A 22,219-nucleotide genomic window follows, 5' to 3' on the forward strand; every position below is an offset into this window, starting at 1 on the left:
TTGAACTTAAAATGCAAACCAAAAAAAGACTTTGATAAGCAAGCAGAATTTCATTACTGTTGACAAGTTCTATAAACATGATGTATCTCTCAGTGGTTAGACTCAATTAGGGAAAATGACAAGTAAAAGAAATGAGAAATAAATAGACCTATATGAAAGTTATGTAGTTGGGGAAAAGGAGAAAAAAGGGTTAGGTTGACTTCTGAAAACCATTTCCATTTGCGTATGAACAGGGTCTGTTCACATTTGTGGAAAATAAGAATTCCTTGTTTGTGAATGAAACTTTCAGACTTGGAAACGTGCACAGAGATTTATTTTAGGAGGAGTCCTAGATGTTAGGTTGAGGAGGTGCTACAGAAGAGGATTGGATAGATAATTGACTGTCAAATTGTCCATTTCTGGCAGAAGGAGCTACCTGAAGAAGGGTTTAAGCCCTCCTCTGAAATCCGTAATGCCTTACTGGGAGGTGGGAGAGATTTTCATTTTTATTTTTGATAGCATGACAGATAATGGCATTATTACTGGACAGGTCTCCCATTTTTCCCCTGCCTGGGAAAATCATGGAATATTTTCTGTACATGACTATCTCATACATAACTGAAATGAAACTTAATTAAGAGCTCCCTGAATTTAGAGCTCCTTGAAATTCTAATTCCTAAAGTATTAGTGATTCCCACCAATGATTGTTGGCCCATAGGCATTAAGAAATGTTAGATTCCTTTCTCACTGGCTGTAGAATATACTGTTTTATAATATTTCAGAAATAGATGATCAAATAATCTTTCTGTTCTGGTACAGTACTTCTGGGAAAGTAAGTGTGCTTCAGAGTATAGAATGAGAAACTCTGCTGTGAAGATGAGCATCTAACTCATCCATTCAATAGAAATGCTTCAATATTTTATTACTAAATGTTAAGGTTCTTGTCTGTCCAAGTCAAAGATAGAGCCCCTGCCCTCAAACAGGTCTTGGTTCAAGTGTGGAGTGATCCTATTAGTGCATAGTACCATGGTAAAAGGAAGTTTCCTGGAGTCAGTCAGTGTTTCCAGTGAGTTGTGGAGATGGCTGAATGTCCTTTTGGCACCACAGGCAGGGGAGGCCATCTCAAAGGGAAGGAGCAGTACTGGTCAAAGTGCAGTGGTCTAAGGAGGAAGAGCTACTGTGTGTTTTCTCTCTTTATTATAAGTTCATTTTCATATGGTCCTTTATACGATTTCCAGTGCAGTTGTTACAATGTACACCTGTGTGAATCTGAAGTGTTCCTGTTTTCTTATAGGACAGCCTCACTCCACTATTACTTGCGCTGAAAGAAAACAATCAGCAAATGGCAGAATTCCTCGTGGACATGGGAGCGAGCATCCATGCGACGGATCATCACGGACGGTACAGGCATTTACTTTTCCTCTTTTCGTTTTGACCTTAGTGTGGTGTAAAATGGTAAGAATACATGAGTCAGAAATGTTCCGTTAATGGGAAGAAGTGGATTATCTTACAATGTTTAGGACATCATAAGCACTTTCAGCATAAACCATCAGTCATCAGTTATTAAGGGTGGGCAACACAACAACAGGACACAACATTATTCTTTTACCATTGCAGTGAAGAGTCATGTTTTGTTATTTATCATCAGATTTTGTTGCAACTGTGCTTTTCTAATTAGCTAATGGAATTTCATAGTATTTTGATTAACTTTGAAAATTGGTCCTTTTCATTGGCATTTGAGTATTGAATTTCCCATCCTTGTTATCCGATTTTTAAACCTCTGCTTCTTTTATACTTGCCTTTAGAATTCTGAAGTTTAAAGCAGTGTTCCAAATCATTTTGTCTTTTGGATGCTGTTTGAATTAAATTGCTTTTCATGAAAAAGATTGATACTCAGGTGTCTATATAGGACATTTGATTGCTGTTATTTGTTGGTGTTCCTGTTTTCCTTTTTGAGTCTTAACAAATTTTTATGTTCTTCTTAATTGGAATAGGGAGATTTAAGAAAAGCAGCCTGAACTGGTTCATCTTTCACTTCCCTCAAGAAAAGTCATCCTTTTTGACAAAGGGAAAAGTTATAGTGGACTATTCAGTTTACACAAGACTGGGTTTACTTGTTTTTACATGAGAGTTGTACTACCTTGGTAATATTACCTCTCAACAAATACGTTTCCTGTTGTGAAAAGGATGAAGTGGTTGTAAGTTTTATGCAATAGCACATTGTTTGTAGCCTACAATATTTTTATCAACATCATTAGGTGAAACACCTATGACCAGCATTATGAAGACTATTTTCACATGAATATTGTAATACTATATTTTTAATAAGCATATTCTGATTATTCTTATACACATTATCAGTGTATTACTACTATCATTACTATTCCAATTTTAATCCTGAAAGCTGTTTTATTTCTTAGATTTTCAACTGTTTATGAATTACAGCACAAGACTCTATTCTAGGCAAATAGTAGAGACTCATTCACTTCAGTTCATCCCTAATTCAAATAAATGACTTCAGCCTAGTGCACCAAAGGACATTAAATTAGTAAATTCTACACTGTATGACCCGAGTGGGTCAAGACACTTCCTGTATCCTCCTTTTATCCCTGAAGTTCTTGTACATACATGAACCCTGAAGTGCACTAGAGGTTTGTTTCTATTTGCATGTGCTAATGGTTAATGTTACAGGGACAGGAAAGATATGAAACTGGTAGTATAGATCAGGTGAGCTGTTGGAATAACTTCATTAGGGTTCCTGAGGTGAAGTTCTTTTTCTGCTCTTTTAGAACGTCATTGATGCTCGCAGCAGGACAAAAAAGCAAAGGAACAATCAGGCTGCTGCTGCAAAAAGGAGTTGACGTGTGTTTGAAAGATCACTCTGGCAGGACTGCATTGTTCTATGCAGTCAATTGCAGTGATAATCTGTAAGTGTTTACATGAAATGCTACTTTATATTGAAAGGAGGATCGAAGTCATTACAAGAATTGCACCTTCTACATCAGGTTTCAGCTGAATTCTGGTAGTTCTGGTAATTTGGCAAAGCAGCCATGAAACCAAGATCACTAAACAAAGTTAGAGAAGTCAGATGTTGCAAAGGTTATGGTTTTCTTTCAGAATTTCGTTCCATCCAAGAGCTGGGGTTTGACACTAGGGACTCAGACATGTTAGGCAGGTTCTCTTCTTCTGTGCAGAACACCCAAGCCCTACCTCAGGACTTTGAAGAGCTTGTAGTTACAAATCCCAGTATCATCCAGAAACCCTGTGCATGGGGTTCCAAGAGTGTCACCTGTTTGATGTTAAATTAGTTAAATTTAACAAATAATCTTGTGAATTTCCTATGAAGAGGAAATTAATTTCCTGTTAAGAGCTGGTACCTTCAACCATACCCCCTAATTTTTTCAAGAAGCTAAGGCTGTCCTTTAGTCAAGGAAAAGAACACTCTTTCACAGGTAGGGTAGAGGAAAAGGACATCATTATCACTCCTGTGATACTACTGTTACAATGATGCTCTTGAAATTTCCTCTTGCATTTAGGTAATAAATAACGTCTACTGCCAGGTTGCACTAACTGATCCAGACCCCCTCACTGTTCATGGTAATGCATGCACAGACTTAAAAGGTAGACACTTTATGAATTCATGTTCGTTTATGCTTACTCATCATTCCAAAGTGGAATCACAGGCATTGGCATCTGGACCTCTTATTTTAGCCACAGGTAGTGAGGAAACCGACCTTTCACTTAGTGTCAGTTTCGTGGAGCTGACACATTGTTTGGGACTTTCATGGTGAGTTATGCTACGAGGCATCATTCTAAACCTTCAGATAGGTTCCAGAAATGTTGCAGGAGGTGATCATTTCTGATTCTTCTGTGTCCCAGATCTGCACCCAACAAGCCTTTCCGTGTGTAAAGAATTGTTTCTTTAGTCATGGGAGGAACAATATCCTCTTTCCCTAGGGTGGGTTCCATCATTCCATTGTCCAAGTGATCATTTTCCTGTAGTAATGAAACTCTCCCAATAGTATATATCCCTCAAGTTTTTTCAAATATTTTAAAAGTAGCCTTATGAGGAGGACATGGAGTACAATTTTATGAAATTGAAGAAAACTTGGATTTAAGAGAGCTAAACTTCATCCTGTTTCAGTAATCTTTCCATATAAAGCAGGGTTTTGCATTCCAGGTCACTGGTGATAAATGCGAAGATTAAGCATTATTCTGACAAAGAGCTCCTGGTTCATTTTCAATAGGTCCGGAAAGAGTAGGAATAGTCCAAGTCATGTCTTAACATTCATTATTTTTCTGCCCTGGTTGAAACTGATTGGTTCAATCATTGGTGACAGTTATAGTATTTAATTTAATAGGATGATATATTTATAAATTGGTTTACCAATCATTACATAGCTGACTTCTCTGAAATTATAGATTCAAATACTAGCTAATGACCCAAGTTAGGACTTGATCTTTTCTGAGTACTTCAATATTGGAACATGAGGGAGAAAACAGCTTGATTCGTGTTTGCAATTCCTGTATACTTCAGAATAGGGAACAAATTATTACTTTGCTTTCCTCTTTCTCTAAGCATGATTTTATAACATCCCATTAAATCTCCAACCTGGTGAACTGAAGCAGTAAAATCCATATTGTTAAAAGAAAACTTAGGGAAATGACTTGCTTAACAATAATAGGCTGGTGCTTAGAAGCTGGAACTTCTTCTAAGTTCCGGGTACTTTGTGTCCCGGGAAGTCATGGATAGCATGACCTCATTGAAAGTGCCAGTATCATGTGCCAAACTGTGAGGTCTTTGATTTATGTCTGCCTCACTTTCCCTTTTTATTCTTTCATTACTATCTTCAAAAATATTTGTTGATTTTACAAACTTGAAGCGTGTGTGAGAAAGTTCTGTTAATAGAGCTGACTATGTGATCTGGTGTTACTAATTTGATATATTTGCTAAATGTTTTCCAGATGGGTATTAAAATAGTAATTTTATTTATTACTTTTTTGCACGTGTCAGTAAAGAAATAGCTGTTGCATATGAAGCAAAGCAATGTGAAATGTTTCAAAATAAATACCCAGGTAAGACTCTGATCAGGAATTACTGTTAATAACTTTTATGTATGTATGTATGTATGTATGTGGAGATGAGGATTATGAACCCAGTGCCTCACATGTGCTAGGCAAGCACTATGCCCCTGAGCCACAATCCTAGTCCTGTGAATTACTCTTGGTTCTACTGGCCTAGATAAAAATGGAAGTGTAGCAATATTTAAACCACAAAAGAGCAAACTAAAATATCAAAAAATGAATTATATTCTTGTAAATATGAACCAGTGGTTTTTTTCAGGGTTTTTAATTCAGTATGACCTAAGAATATAAGGTTTACAATTTGTAGTTTATAAGTATTCTAAGCTGCTTATTTTAACTAAATGGATTTGGATTTGTCAGCAGAAATACTTGCAGGAATGACATCAGAGGAAGAGCAGACAAGACTTGATGTCTGTGAAGTTAATGAACTAAAGGTATATTTTCAATGATCATTCTGCTTTAATCATGTTTTCTTTGTTTTCATAATGAAGATAAGGCCAAGGGAAATTACTGTTTGAGCATTGCCCTTTAGAATCAAAACATCATGTTTTGATATTTAATATTAAAACACTTTTAGCTGGTTGTCAATTTAAAATATTCTTAAAACCTAAATAACTTGTAGCCAAAGTCCATCCTTGGAATGGAGGCATTAATTTCTCTGTATATTGGATGGACTTCCATTTGTCTAACATTGTTACCAACTGCAGAGGGCCCCTGGGAATTTGAGTCTCAGGTTATGGGAAATATTCTCATAATCTCATAATCTTTGCTCCTTAGTCATCGGAAGACTTTCTGTCATTTGTCCAAGTGGCCTGTGAACAGGGAAACTAATGCAGGAGAGGTGGTTGGTAAAGAGTTGTTACTTGCTCAAAGTATCTTGCTGTGTTGATTTAGAGAAAAACTCTTTTCATTTACAATCAAGAGAATATTGGGAAGAGAGTGAGAAAGTGAGACAAGAGTGAGTAGGGATACAAAAATGTAATTCAGCTTGAGCATGCCAGCTAATATTCTGAGTGTTTGTTGTGCTTTCAAGGTTATAGGTTTTTTTTTTTTAATTTTTTGTCAAAATATCGAAAGCATAGTTCCAGGCTGACTTTAGATATTTAAAAACTAGTGGGGGGTCTGTGGGCCAGGTGTGAAGGTGCTGGGGTTGGTAGTAAAGTGGCATGTGGGGCTAGGTGGATTGGGGGAAGGTGGCTAAGCTATTTGTCAAGTCAGGGGGACCTGGCTGACCATGTCCACGGGGCCCAGCTTTCCTGGGCCAGGTGGATCAGGGCCAGGTGCTGGGTCCTGGTTGATGCTGAACCTTTGTGCCATGCCAGGTGGGTCTCTTGGCCAAGTGACAGCTTGGCATGCAGAGCTGTGGGCTGATAGTGAAGCTAAGGGTCTAGTAGGCAGAGCAGTGGGCTTGGTTGGGGGACTGGAGGGTTGGGAGATTAGTGAGGGAGTGGCATACTGGTGATGAAATTGGTAGGTCCTGAAGACCCTGGGACCAGTGGGTGTTGGACTGAGGTGGGAGTCAGGGAAACAAATGATGATGCTGTCACATTTTTCAAAAATCACCAGTCTCATGAGTTTTGTTATTTTTCTTTTCTTTTTTTTTTGATTCATCTGTTTACATGATTTTGTTACATCATGCAATACAAAATTGTATTTCCATTTGAGCATTGCAACTCACATTGTATACATTTGTTCTGCTTTCAAAGTTACAGATTTTCATTGTCAAAATTTTGAAAGCATAGTTCCAACATGACTTTAAATATTTAGAAACAACTGTATATTCTTCCACACATTCAAAAACAAAAACAAAACAGCAGTCTCCTGCAATTTTTTTTTTTCCCCGTGGTGCTGGGGATCGAACCCAGGGCCTTTTGTGCTTTCAAGGCAAGCACTCTACCAACTGAGCTATCTCCACAGACCCTCCTGCATATTTTGAATCAGCTGTTTACATGGTGGTGTTATAAAAAGAGGGGTAAGTTTAGACATGTGTGGTTTCATCACATTAGGAGCACACACCCCCAGCCAAACATTTGGTACATGACTCCCAAGTTAGAAGACAAGGTTTAAGGTACACTGAGTTTTATAGATTGAAACAGAAAAACAAAGAACAACCATTCAGAGATATTATGTAAGAGACAACTAGATGAGGCTTCCTATTGTTCTCCAATACATTTAATTACTTCAACTCAATTACACATGTAATGTATCTGATGGGATGAAATCCATCTGACTGATTTGATGAAATTTATGATCCAGCATAATGGAATCAATGGAATCGATGGGACCATTTCCTTAGGGTTTTTTTCCCCATAAAATGCTAGGTCATAAGACTAGGTGTGTGGATGGGATCCTTTAAACTTCCTTGAAGACCCATATTATAAGTAGAATGTCAGTCTAGAGTGTTAAGTATTTCCACATCCTCAGGCTGTGCAATTTTAACTGATGGTTATTGATTGTGAGATCAGAAAACAAGCTCATTTTCCAGTGTTGTGTATTAGCAACTCTGCAGTTTCAGTGTGTCCCTCATTCTGTGGTAACTTTGGCCTTAACTTCAGTGACAACCATTCCCATTTTTAAAACCCCAGAATCCAAATGAGAAAAGTGTTAAAGGCAGTGGTGGAAAGAGAGCATAGTGTGGAAACGGGAAAGCTGCCTGTAGCTCCTGAAGCCCCATGAAGTCTGTTCTCTAATCTGCCTGTTGAATGTTAGATCAGGTAATAAAGACAGAAGAGGACAGCAGTCTCTCTCTTTTTCCTCCTGCCAGTCACTTTGGGATTGAAAACATTAGGTGGCCAAGAGAGGATGAAATTAAAGCATAGTATGAACAATGTCCCTTTTTACCTTTTGGAACATGGTTTCTTTCACTCAAAGAGAAATGAAGCCGAATCTATAAATATTTAATTAGAGGGTATTTAGAAAATTAAAGTAAGCACCTATTTCCCTTTTACGTAACGAAGACATGGTAGTTCCACAAAGCCAGGTTCTAATCTCAAGGAAAACAAAAATGTGCCTTTTGTTGAAAAGTACCTTCTCTCTCACTATCAATCTTTCCTAAAAGGATGAACAACACTGCAGGGGACCTGAAATAGAGAAAATTGAAACCCCAGCAATGTGGGAAGGTAGTGCTGCTGCTTCTGCCTCCAGTCATGATGAACTTCAAAAACCCAATAAACAGCAGTTGGCTCTTGAGAAGGAACATCATGATCAGTAAGACTATGGAAATATTTCCCAGTAGATAATAGTTATTAATTTTTAAAATGAATTCTAAATTGGGCTATATTTATGATTGTCAAATTTTATGCCTTCATTAGGGCTATTCATCCTTGCATGAGTCTCAGAACAAGGTATCCAAACAGGGAGGTACCAGTGCTTTAATTATACTAACACATAGTTCAACTACATTAATAAGTATGTCATTCGTGTAGTTGTCTCGCATGTTGGCAAATGTGAGGAAAATGATGTTCTTACGCACTATTGGTAAATGGAATTTGAAAAACCTGTTTGAAGGGTGATTTTGGAGCATGTATCAAAATCTCAAGTATATATTTTTTTCTTTTAGAAGCTTCATTTCTAGAACTGAAGCTTTCTAGGTCAAATAAATGTGACTTCAAATCATTATATGCATGCATATGATAAGGGAGATTATTATACATTATATGCTACAAAGGGTGATTGCATTTAGATATACCATATGTCCATGAAGGATAATATATATGCTAAGGATATTTATATAAACATGTTGGGGGGAAACTATCAACATTTCATAAAGGGTGTGTCATACTGTAAATCAGAAATTGGAAAACCTTTTTTGGCAAAATCTCAGATAGTTGCTATTTTGTGCTCTGTGGATAATTGGGATCCTATGGGTGTGGCTACATTCCTCCCAAACTGCATGTATAGGGACTGGGCTGTTCCTCAGCAGCAGAGTGCTTGGACAGCATACAGGTTGCATCACCAGCACCACAAAACCCTCTCCCCAACCACAAATCTTTACCTATATAGGCAGTGTGCTGCATTTGGCCCACAGACAGTAGTTTCTTAACCCCTTCCTCTATTGAGATGGTCATATGATTCCTGTTCTTAATTCTGTTTAAGTGATGAATCACATTTATTGATTTTCCTTAGGTCAAACCATCCTTGCATCTCTGGGAGGAAGCTCACTTGAACATGGTGTATTATCTTCTTACTGTGCTTTTGAATGCATTTTGCATTGAAAACATGAATTTTTACATCTCTCTTCTTTATCAGGGATTTTGATGTGTAGTTGTGTCTCCTTGGTGTGTCTTTGTCAGGTTGTGGTATCAGGTTATGGGTTCATGCAGTGTATCTGGGAGTGTGGCCTCCCTTTGAATTTCCATGGAATAATTTGAGAAAGACTGATGCTATTACTCTTTTAAAGATCTGGGAGAATTCATCTGAAAATCCACAAGTCCTATCTTTTCTTTGCTGTTAGGCCTTTAAATGTGGTTTCAAACTCATTAGTCAATATTGGTCTGTTGAGGTTTTCTACCTCTTCGTGGCTCAACATGGGCAGGTCATATGTGTCTAGAAATTTGTCAATGTCTTCTAGATTTTCCAGTTTGTTAGTCAACATTTCCACAATAGTTTCTAATGATCCTCTGGATTTCAAAAGCATCTGTGCTATTATCCCCTTTCTCATCTCTGTTGTTGTGGATTCATACTTCTCTCTCTTCCTTTGGTTAGTTTGGCTATGTGTTTACCAATCCTCTTGATCATTTCAAGTATCCAACTCCCTGTTTTTTCATTTCTTTGTATTTTTTCCCAATTTCATTAATTTTTGCTCCAGTCATTTTTGACCCCTGTCTTCCACTGGTTTTGCAGTTAGTTTTTCCTTTCCTAAGGTGTTGAGGTGTAGTGTATGAATTTACATATTTGGACCTACTTTTTAAAAATGTAGGTACTCAGTGGTAAACACTTTGCACTAATTGTTTTTATACTTTCTCAGTATTGATTGGGGTTGGGGATGTGGCTCAGTTAGGTCAAGTGCTTGCCTGGCATGCATGAGGCCCTGGGTTCAAATCCCCCAGCACCAAAAAAATAAATAAATAAATAAAAATAAGAACACTCTAGAAATACTGATTAGTTTTATTTCTTCAAAATATATCTTTCTTCTTTGATCCATTCTTTACTTCAAAGAGTATTGTTCAAAATCTTTATGTTCATATGGTTTTAATTATTTTTCTTGGCTGTTGAATTCTAAGTTAATTTAATTAAGGTCCAATAGGATGTGTGGGATTATATTGTCTTTTTTGTGTCAGCTGAGACTTAGGTTGTGACATATGAAGACGAGTTTTGTTGGGTATAGGAATCTTAGCTGGGAATTGTTTTCTTTTAGATCTTGAAATATCCCATTCCAGGCCCTCCTTCATTTTAGGGTTTGAGTTGAGAAGTCAGAAGTGAGCCTTGTTGACTTGCCTATCAGTATGAGTTGGTGTCATGATTTTTGTTTTGGGGATTCGATCCGGTACTTGCTAAGCCACATCCCCAGCACTTCTTAGTTTGGTCTCACTAAAGTGCTGAGTCTGGTCTGGAACTTGCAATCCTCCTGCCTAAGCCTCCCAAATTACTTGGATAACAGTTGTGTTGCCACCATGTCTGGCAAAAAATCCTAATTTTAAAAAACACTTTGAAGTGCTTACTTTCTACTGGTGATACTGAGGGGAAGTTTTGCAACTACTGACTTAAATTCTGTCACTTCTTCACAGGGCAAAAATTGATATGGACAATGAGAGGGACATTGTCGAAGAGATTCTGCACAATCAAATTCTCTATGAAAAAGAGGTGAGTATGGCAACAGAGAAAATGAATTCTCAGGTATTTTCTCTATTCCTCTACGAATATTTGGAAGTCTGTATTTATATGAATATATATTTTGAAATTTCAGTATATATGTCATGAAAAGTATTGAGGAGATGAGTTTTAATATGTATATGTATGCATTTGACATTTTAATATACTTGTGAGATTGAGTGTACATGCATTGGGAAGTGGTGGTGGCATTTTCTAAATAAGATTGAATTCCCAATGAGAATTCTGTTCCAGGGATATCACATATTGAATTATTTGACTTTCTGTTCATCATGGAAGCTTTTTATCTCATACTCACTTATGTAGGATTGGGTGGATACAATAAGCTTGGTTTTCACCTGATTTTGAGTGCAGGATGCAGGTTAATGTCTGCCACTGATGGCGTGGAATGCTGAGCACCCACTCCTCTGCACAGGGTCATCTTTCAAATAGCACAGGCCATTGTGGCTGTCCTCAAGTGTGGGACTTGTGTTTGAAGGCTTTTTGTGTGTGATGTGTGGCACAGCAGGCTCCATCCTGGTTGATGTAGAACACAGAGGCACCACCCTGAGTCCGGGGCAGGGCACCAATTTGCCTGTCTGTGTTTGAGCTCCTGTTGCCACTGGTGGTAATATTTTGGAGCCAAGTCGCTTTTGCTGGGACTTGTGTAGAGTTGGTAGAATTGCTTGCTGGATTTCTGCTTCTGTGGAACACCTGGCTTTGCAATGTCTGTGGGCTGTGGATGTCACAGAAACCTCTACCCTGACTAGGATATCCCTCCATGGATTTTCCAGTCACCATGACTGGGGATAGCATGCCAGTTGATTCCCTCCTATACTGAGCTCCTGCAGAGTTTGGGGAGAGATCTGAGTTGGATTTAATAATCCTTTTGTTTTACGTCTTGAGATTTATTAGTCTTTATAAGGAAATCAGAGTCTTCACCGCTATGTTGGAATGTGGAACTTAAATATAGTCCCAGCAATTGCAAAGTTCCTCTCTTAATTCCTAGGTCTTTCATCCACTTTGAATTGAATTTTGTGTGGGATGAAAGATCTAATTTCATTCTTTTCTTTGAGTGGACAAATATGGTATAATCTTTACATCTACAAATATTATTGAGGGAAAAATAAGTTCTAAAACTATGGACAGAATAATATAAACATATATGAAGAAAAAGTTATCTCTAAAGCATACAAATGTGTATAATTTAGAATTACATTTTTGGTATACTATATATGAAGAAACATATACTTTCATATACAAAACATATATGAAGACCTAGACATAGAGGAGGTAAATTACCACAAGGTTCGTAGTCATCATTCAGTGTGTGGGGGTCAAGAAGGGAATGCACACATGGGGACATAAAAGGGACATAAAAAATTTTTCAACCTGTTCTATACTTTAAGGTGCACAGAAGGACTGCTTTTGTTTTCCTTATTTAACTGTACATATGAGATAGATTCACTTCTGTTTATGCTAATTAGAAATGTAAAATCAAAGAAAAATGGGTCTCACTCAAAAGGAAAGACATCAAATTGCTTTTCACCCAGATAAAGATGCGCAAATGGGCAGTAGAACAATTCATGATTCCCCAAAGGTAGAATAGGATAAATACACTTATACTCAAAATTTCTAACAATGACATGAGTAATTAATATTTGAAATGTGATATACAACAATATTCTAAGAGAAAGAGTCCCCCACCCAAACTGTATTCTGTTGTATCCAATGGATGGCATTAACTGAATAAATTGAGATGTTAATTAAGAGAACCCATCAACTCAAATGTTCATCTCTTTGAGAGCTGTATTTCTCACAAAAGATTATTGTCATGGGTACTTTGTTTTTAAAGAAATATAACCTTTTATGAGATTTGATTTACACATAAAGTCATATTCTCAGTACAATTCAGAATGTCACAAAATATTATGTCATGTTACTGTCACCACAAAACATGCAACATTTTCCTTACTCTTCAAAGATTTCAACCTGTTCACTTGCCGTCAATTCCCACATTTCCTTCTAGGCCCAGGCAAGCATTGATTTTCTTTTTATAAATAGTTTTTCTTGTTCAAGAATGTATCAACAAATCGTAAAGTATGTATGCTCCGTTTCTGATTTCTTTCACTTGGAACATTTTTAAGATCCATTCATGCTGTTGCAGTTATCAGTGGTTAATTTCTTTTCATTACTGTTCATAAATTACTTATATGGATACACCAAAATTTGGTTATTGTCCTGTTTGTGGACATTTGAGATCTTTCCAGTTCAAGCTCATATGTAGAAAGCCATAAACATTTGTGTACAAGTTTCTGTGTCCATCAATGTTTTCAGATCCCTGGGGTAAATATCTTGGGTAGCTCAATATTTAACAGTATGTTCATGCCTGTGTTCTAAAATTGTTGTGCTATTTTACATTCTCATTAGCAATAGCAGAGAATTCTGTCTGCTCTCTACATCTTTTCCTAGTCTCCTTGTAGATTTAATTTGCATTTCCCTGGTGATTAGTAATGCTGACCATATTTTTTTTCAATTTTTTTAAATTTTTTAAATATTTTTAAACCATTCTACCCAAATGAGGTCCAACTTTTCATTTCTCTGGTTGTAGTCACATGGTTTGCGTAATATGCACATGGGGTAATGATGTTTGTCTCATTTCACCATCTTTCCCTTCCCCACCCCCTCCTCACCCCTCATTTCCCTCTACACAATCCATCCTTCCTCCATTCTTCCCTTACTCCCTCTGCTCCATTATGTATCATCCACTTATCAGGGAAAACATTTGGCATTTGTCTTTTGAGGATTAGCTTATCTCCTCAGCATGTTATTCTCCAACTCCATCCATTTACCTGCAAATACTGTCATCTTATTCTTTATGGCTGAATAATATTCCATTGTGTATGTACACCACAGTTTCTTTATCCATTCATCTACCGAAAGGAGTCTAGGTTGGTTCCACAATCTACCTATGGTGAATTGAGCTGCTATAAACATGGATGTGGCTGTGTCACTGTATTATACTGATTTCAAGTCCTTTGTGTATAAGCCCAAGGAGTGGGGTAGGTGGGTCAAATGGTATTCCATTCCAAGTTTTCTGAGGAATCTCCATACTGCTTTCCAGAGTGGCTGCACCAATTTGCAGTTCCACCAGCAATATATGAGTGTACCTTTCCCCCCACATCCTCGCCAAGACCTTTCGTTGCTTTTATTCTTCATAATAGCCATTGTAATTGGAGTGAGATGAAATCTTAGGTAGTTTTGATTTGCATTTCTCTTGTTACTAGAGATGTTTTACATTTTTTCATATTTCTGTTGATCACTTGTATATCTTCTGTGAAGTCGTTAGCCTATTTATTGATTGAGTCATTTTTATTCTTGGTGTAAAGTTTTTTAAGTTCTTTATAAATTATGGAGATTAGTGCTGTATCTGAAGTGCATGTGGAAAAGATTTTCTCCCACTCTGTAACTCTTTTCACATTTTTGATTGTATCCTTTGCTGAGATAAAGCTTTTTAGTTTGAACCCATCCCATTTATTGATTCTTGCTTTTATATCTTACCACAGACCACTAAAGAAATTAAAGAAAACCTTTGAAAACAGAATGATCTCCCTTGTCCTTGAATAGGCAAAATTAATATTGTCAAAATAGCCATACTACTGAAAGTGCTGTACAGATTCAGTGCAATTCAAATTAAAATCCCAATGACATACCTAGTAGAAATAGAGAAAGTACTCATGAAATTCATTTGGAAGAATAAGAGATCCAGAATAGCCAAAGCAGTCCTTAGCAGGAAGAGTGATGCAGGAGGTATCACAATACCAGACCTTCAGCAATATTACAGAGCCATAGTAACAAAAATGGCATGCTACTGGCACCAAACTAGACAGATAGAGCAGTAGTATAGAATAGAGGACACAGAGACAAATCTACACGCACACAGTTATCACAGACTAGACAAAGGTGGGAAAAGCATACAGTGGAGAAAGATAGTAACTTCAACAAATTGTGCTGGTGAATCTGGAAATTCATATGCAATAAAATGACATTAAACCCCTATCTCTCACCTGGTACAAAACTCAACTCAAAATGGATCAAGGACCTAGGAATTAGACCAGATACCCTGCACCAAATAGAAGGAGAAAGTAGGCCCAAATGAAGATTTGGTCCATGTTGGCTTAGGACCAGACTTTCATAACAAGACTGACCATATTTTCAATAGCCATTCATGTGTCAGTGACTGCCAATCCAAATCCTTTACCCTTCTTTGTTGAGTTGTCTTATTACTGAGTTTAAATAGTTTTTCTTGATGTGACTCCTTTGTCAGACATAGGCTACATAAGTATTGTCTCTTACTCTGAGCTTGTTTTTTCTTTCATTACACTGCATTCCAAAGAAAGTTTTTCTTTTTTTTCCATTTGTTTTTAGATAGCATTCACTAGGTAAATATGTCATCACTTAGAGAGAAAAATATTTCAGGGTGTAGCCCTTAAAAATCAGGTATTGTTCAGGCCACCTGTGAAAGATAAAATCAAAATAGTAATTTGAATTTCAAAGAGTAGAATACACTGGCTATGCTCTGTAGTGACTTTGTGGTGTAATATAATTTTGAGAAGACTTCTGCATTCAAATGAGTTCAAAGTAAGACCTATGAGATTGTGCATTCAGTTCATTTACATTCAAAGACACTACATTTACTTCATGGCTGTAATGATTGAAACTCATTCTCTAATTTTCTCCTCTTTGAGGAAACAAAAGGAAGATTTAATAGTAGGTTGACTAATGAAAATTCAAAGCTGCCCCTCTCCCTTAGAATCAGCCAAAGAAAATCACATAAAAATATTTGACTTGGATAACTAAAAAATATATTTCCAGTTTTTCATAAACAGTGATGCTTCTCATCATAAATTTTTTGCTTCTCATTTTTCCTTTTCTCTTAACTTGATAGCAGTGTTTTCTAATGTGGTACAGATGTGTACTTGTATTTGCACATGCCTGAGTGTGCATGTGCATGGAAAGAAGTATCCTGAATCCAAACTTGTCATGTAGGAGGAATTTTTTTTCTGTTTTCTACAACCTAGGCAAATCAGTACAGGTAATAAAGAGCAAAGAATCACAAAAAGAGTCACATGATTATCTCAGTAGGTACAGAAGCAGTGTGTGATAAGAATTCACATGAGCTTCATGAAAGAATATCTTGAAGAAAGTAGGCATAGAGGAATGAGCATCAACATAATAAACACTGCACCCAACAGACTTATAGCCAACATGATACTGAAGGTGCACAAATTGAGAGTATTTCCTCTACAATGAGAAACAGAATGGGGTGTCCACTCTGCACACTACTATTCAACTTATAGCTCCAGAGTTTAGAGAAATAAATGTAATGCAGTTGGGAAAGTAGTCACAAGTGCCCGACTTGCAGGTTAAATTTTTCCATACTTGGAAAACCAAAGAGACTCCACCAAAATACTTAGAATTGATGAGCAAATTCAACAAACAGCAGGATACACAGTGAATAGCTTTTCTGTAAACGAAAAATGAACTCCCTTAGCAACAAATAAGGAAAACCATCCCATTCACATTAACATCACAAAAAAGTGAAATAAATGAATTACCAAGGAATAATCTTAACTAAGAGGTGAAAGATATCTAGGATGAAAATTGGAACACACTGGAGAGAAATAAAGAAGACACTGAACTTGGACAGAACTCCCATGTGCATGAATTGTGAGGTGGACAATGTACAAGAGACAGTTGTATCAAAGTCAAAATCAATTACAGATTCCATGCAGTCCTCTACAAAGCATCAATGTCATGTTCCCCTGACCTGGAGAAAACAATGCTCAAAAAAACTTTGGACCACAAAGGACCCTGAAGAGTTCAAGCCATCTAGAACAAAATTACTACAAGAGAGGCATCACAACACCTGACTGACTTCACATTATATTACACAAATATGCTAAAAACCAGAAAGTTATGTGGCATTAAAAAAATCACACTGGGCAGAGGAATAGAAGAATGGAGCCAGAAATAGACTCCTACATACACAGATATGGAACAAAGGTGCTGAAAACTTTAGCTGGCTGAAAGAGAGTTTTGTGAACAAATGGTGCTGGGAATCTGGACATGTAAATTGAAATAACTGGAACAATTATCCTTTTATCTCACTTTGAAAAAACTCAAGAAAAAAGGCATCAGATATTAAAGGAAGACTGAAGACTTTGAAATTTTGCAACCGTTTTTGAAGCAAACTCCAATGGCTCAGAAAATAACAGGAAGAGTTTATAAAGTGGGAGTACATCAATTGAAAACTTCTGCACAACAAAGTTCTGTGTTGGATCTCACGGAGTGAAGAGAAGACTCAGAATGGGAGAAAATATTTGCCAGGTAATCATCTTCTGATGATTACTATCCAGAATATATGAAATACAGAAAACAACTTAAATCAGATGAACAAGTAATCCAATAAAAAAAATGGGGGTATGATCTGAGCAGACACTTCTCCCAAGAAGAATTACAAATGTACAATAAATTCACGAAGGAAGGCTCCAGTATCTTTATTCTCAGTGAAATGTCACTCAAAATTAGGTTGATTCCCTCTCACCCCAATCAGAATGGCTCTTTTTGAAAAATCCAAAAACTTTGGAGACAACAGAATTCGGACACTGTTGATATAAATATCAAGTGGTATGACCACTGTGCAAAATTATAGGTGATTCCTGAAAAAATCAAAATGGGAATGACTGTGATTCAGCTGTAGCACTTCCAAATGGACACCTGAAAGAAAGAACTTCGGCAAACAAAGGAGATCCCTGCAATACTTTCACTATTGTGTCAGTGTTCACATTAGCCAAGTAAAGAAATGAGACCAGGAGACAGAGAAAAACAAATGGATAAGAATGAGTGGCACATATGCACCCAGGGAGTATTATGCAGCCTTAAAAGTAGATGAAATTGTGTCATTTTCAAGCCTGTGGTTAAACTCAAGATTATTGTGAGAAAAATAGGAAGATAAAGGAAGGAAATGATTGAATGTTTATCCTCATCTGTGGAAGTTCAAAGGATGATAGAAAATAGAAATGTGACCTAAAAGTAGAAGTAGTATTATGGAATGGGAATGAGACTAGGGGAAGCAGAAGAGAGAGTAGAAGGGATGGTGGTTATGATTAGCAGTTTATATGCATGTACAGAAATGTTAAGAGTGAGTCATTAACTTGTAAAATGAATGTGAGTTTCTAATTATTATAGAAGGTCTTTTTTTTTAAGTTTTTATACCCTTGAAGACCTTGAAGGGAATTTGAGGCAACACCTCATTTTTTCTGAAGGCTTAACAAGGGGTTTTAGAGTCACAGTGTCAGCTTCAACTGCAGACCATGCTCCAAGAAGTTCCTGGATTTGATCTTATCCTAGAATGCTTTTCTTGGGCAATATTTAGCAAATTGAGAAGTAGAGTGGATGCCAATGGGAAACAGGCCCTTGAATTCCGTAAATGCTAGTTTCTTTAAATTTTATACTCTCTTTTCCCCTTAGCTCTGATTCCAGTGGTACTTCCTGCTGCTCCATAGCGGGGGCCCCCTTTTCTTCACATTACGATATCATTTAGATCACAGACCTTGAAACCCTTCCTGTCAGTCTAGTTAAGGACCACCCAAATTCCTCTGAGTTCCATTGAATGCCTTTTGATTTTATTTAATCAAAATTGTTTGGCTTCCTCTTAATTCTAGTCTGAAGGTACCTAAAGATGGTTGTATATTTTGTAATAGAATGTCAGCAAATAAGTATTTCTAACAATACCACTAACAGTGTTGCTGTATGATGAACCACTTGAAAATCCGTTCTTTGAAAGCAGTGATTATTTTGCTCACGATCTGCAGTTTAGGCATGGGTGAGTGAGGTCAGTCAAAGTCTTCTCTTCTAGAAATTGTGTGAGTGCAAGTTGGTTTTGGGGACTAGATCCATCTATCCTAAATCCACACGTCTCTCTGTTGAATCTGCTCTGGTCTGGTCCATCAGCATGGTTGTCACCTAGAACATGTTGTAGGAGGTCTCCCTGAGCTCAGAATATGGCTTATGATGTTTGAATCCATATTTACAAAATTGATGAGTCAAGATGTTCTGTTCAGACTCATGGGAACCATTTATTGGTGCAGGTCTGAATAAGTCAGTGGGATGTCCATAAAATGACTTTAGAAAGTAAGAGAAGTGAAGATGGACTTAAGAGGCAAAGGTCTTCCACTAAGAGGTGACATTCAGTTTTGGATGAAGAAAAATCAAAACCAGTCCTAGAAAAATAAAGGTCCATGGTCAACTGTGATGGGTTGTGAAAAAGTGATGCATGTTAGGAACTGGTTTCTGTGCCTGCGTATGGTTTTCACTTTACTGATTTTCAGAGTGATTGACTGGAACACATTTTCAGAGACTAGATTACATTGTATTTCATTGCAACTGAGTGCAAGTTAAACTTTGTTATTCGATTTTTGTGAGACTGTTCTCAGACTACTAAGTTCACACATTATTTTATTTATGCAGCTGGATGATCTTAAGGAACAACTACAATATTCATCGTCACAGTGTGCTTATCTAAATGTGGAAAATCAGTTCCTGAGGCAGGAGGTTCTGTCTTTGGAAGAATTAAAAATCACATTTCAAAAACTGGAGGAAGAGAGAAACCAATTGGAGGAAAAATTGTCAACCCTTCAATCTAGAGAAAATGATTCGGTGGAAATTGATCCAAGAGGACAGTACGAAGCAGCCAGTGAAAAGACAGGGATGGAGAAAACATTGGAGGAAACGGTGCAATCTTTACAGGTGAATTTTTCTGTGATGTGCTTTATTTCATTCACTGCAAAGTGTATCTTGGATGCCTGTGTGGTATGTGGTTCCTCTGTTCCCTTACAGAAATTTGTTTTCAAGGTGTCTAGAAAACAAGAGGTCATGGGTTTTCCCTGGAAATAGTGCTGAGCTCATCATTACTAGAACTAAATTGATCCTTCAGAAAAATGATTTTCTTTCAAGAAAATCATTGGTGGCATAAAGCAAGAATAGTACGAGGAAAAGGAAGGAGAGTGATATAGAATAGATATTTGCTGACAACCTTATGTTGTTAAAATTTTGAACCAATTTTGTTATTCTCTGACTCATCTGATTACAAAGTGATTCACAGCTGAGGATGTAACTCAGGTAGAGTACTTACTTGCCTATCAGGAGCAAGGAAGGATCTGTGTTTGATCCCAAGCACCACACAATATAACAACATAAATGAAACAACTAAAAGGAGAATAGAAGAATAGTTTAAATCATTTAATTTTGCACATTTAATGCAGTTGATATAAATAAATGGCTTATTTAAAAAAATTCTTTTTCACATTTAAAAAAAATACTTATTCACTGCCAAAAGAAAAAATGCATAATAAATTTTTGTATGATACTTATGTATAAAATATATCCTTTTAAATGACTTTAGACAAAGATCTATTTACACCGATTAAGAGAACATCACGATGCGTCCATGAGAAATAAGATGAAGCTGAACATTCAAGAAATGAAAGCCAAACTTTTTGACATGAACAATCAAGTTTACGCTTATAAAATGGAGCTGGAACAGTACAAGCAGCTCTATTTAGACGAAATGGACAGGAGAATGTCATTGTCTGATGAACTTAGCATGTGAGTGAAATATTAGTATCATAGGAAATACATTAAGCTTATATATTTGTCTCTAAAGAATAACATTTCATGAGTCACAGTCATGAGATGATTAGAACGTACAACTTGGTAGACTAAGTTGGAACCATATTGGTGGTAAATAAACTGACTTTTAGAATATGAGTGCAGGGCACTTTCTATATCTCCCCCCTTTTGGGGTTTATGTCATTTCCATCTTTCCCAGTAATGTAGTTTTATTGCTAAAGTGATCACTTAATCTTTTAAGTATTCATCTAATGTCACGTTTAACATCTTACAAGTGACATGGTTACAAATTCTCTTAATAGCATTCCGTCCAAGAAATCTCTCAGTAAATAACTACATGAGAAAGATGATAACTGAAACCCAAAGAGTTGCTATCTGTAATCCTCCTCCTCTGGGTGCATTCCCGTACTTGGTCAATGAATTTTCCTTGTTTGAGATCTTTCCTATTATCCCTGGAGGGTCACTGGAGACAATCTGTCCTTTCAGGATTTTCAAGTCTCCATAAACTCATACTTGTGATATAGGAAATGGTTAACACGCGATGAAGAAAAGAATACATCGCAAAGTGGTTGAAACAAATTCCTTGGCCCAGTGAAAGGGTGTGAGTGGAAGACAAAGGGTTGGTCCCCCGTCCAGTGCCGTGCTAACGATGTTTTAAGCTAACTGTCTTCCAGGCTGCTTGAGTTCTTGTGACCACCAAGTGAGTTATCTGGTTCTCCCCTGGAGGATGCTGCTGTGAATTATTCTGGAGGACGCAGTGCTCGTTTCCTTCCATCTGATGTGTGGACTCTGCAGATCGTGAGAGCATGTGTTGACAATGCCTTTGGGGGTACATCTTCAAAGGCATAAACTGTTTTCACTAAACACAAGTATTACTGCCTTGACTCTTTGAGTATTATATATGCATATATTTAGGCAGCATATCATGGTGTTTTAATGTACATAGTATTAGAATAGGCCATTAGAATCACCTAAATCAGCATATGCATCATCTCACAGTTACCCTGTGAACAGTGTACTGCTAACAGCATCTTGCAGGGTCTTAGGAGTGGAGAACTTCCAGAGGGCAGAGGTGTCACCTGTTGACCACACTTCATTGATAGTTATTTCTCCCTCCCCCTCTGTTTGAGCTGTGAGTTAGTTTGAATATTAGTTTTTCCCCCTAGGAATATATGTAGCTCATTCAAGCAATTTGAAGCTTAAAATTAACTGTACGCGGTAGGTCTGCTCTGACACGTTTAGGATTAAAACACTGTTGAGTGGAAAACTCCATTTACTCTCATGGTACTTTCTGAAGAATGCACTTCATTTAGGGAAAATGAGAAACTAATGATTTTGTTTTCCAATCTTTGCAGGATGAAGGAAAGGCTAACAGAAGTCAGTAATGAACTTGCAAGACGTTGTAATGTTCAGGAAACATCAATGATCCTAATGCACACCACCCATGTTGAAATAACAGCATGCAGAACTGTGGCTGCCAGGTGAGTGGCATTCTCTATTTTCCTTCTGGTCTCAGGTGTGTGATAGAATTCTTTTTGTTTCATTTCGTAAATGACAGTGTCATTCCATTGACTTGTACTTGTGAAGTGAAGGTCACAATAATCCATGTGAAAGAAGAAAGAAAACAAATTTGTCAGGTGTGCCCATATACTGT

General features: G+C 37.1%; 1 protein-coding gene across 15 annotated transcripts in view; it reads left to right on the plus strand.

Annotated features, from left to right (window-relative positions):
* The window catches only part of LOC124961880 (ankyrin repeat domain-containing protein 26-like), a 102,880-nt gene that overhangs the window by 75,296 nt on the left and 5,365 nt on the right, over window positions 1-22,219 (plus strand). For 9 of the 15 annotated variants that reach the window (XR_007104348.1, XM_047520935.1, XM_047520944.1 and 6 more), the window contains 4 exons: window positions 10,791-10,866; window positions 19,405-19,683; window positions 20,339-20,541; window positions 21,921-22,046. Coding sequence is in view for 10 of the 15 variants with exons in the window: in XM_047520935.1 (XP_047376891.1) it covers window positions 10,791-10,866; window positions 19,405-19,683; window positions 20,339-20,541; window positions 21,921-22,046 (684 nt within the window). In the remaining 5 variants the exon portion in view is untranslated. Of the gene's footprint in view, window positions 1-1,273; window positions 1,381-2,768; window positions 2,907-4,993; window positions 5,056-5,424; window positions 5,499-8,122; window positions 8,272-10,790; window positions 10,867-19,404; window positions 19,684-20,338; window positions 20,542-21,239; window positions 22,047-22,219 lie in introns of those variants that run through there. The other 6 variants (XR_007104352.1, XR_007104351.1, XM_047520940.1 and 3 more) reach the window with 5 other exon arrangements.

This window comes from Sciurus carolinensis, chromosome 12 (assembly GCF_902686445.1).
Source record: "Sciurus carolinensis chromosome 12, mSciCar1.2, whole genome shotgun sequence".
Taxonomy (NCBI): domain Eukaryota; kingdom Metazoa; phylum Chordata; class Mammalia; order Rodentia; family Sciuridae; genus Sciurus; species Sciurus carolinensis.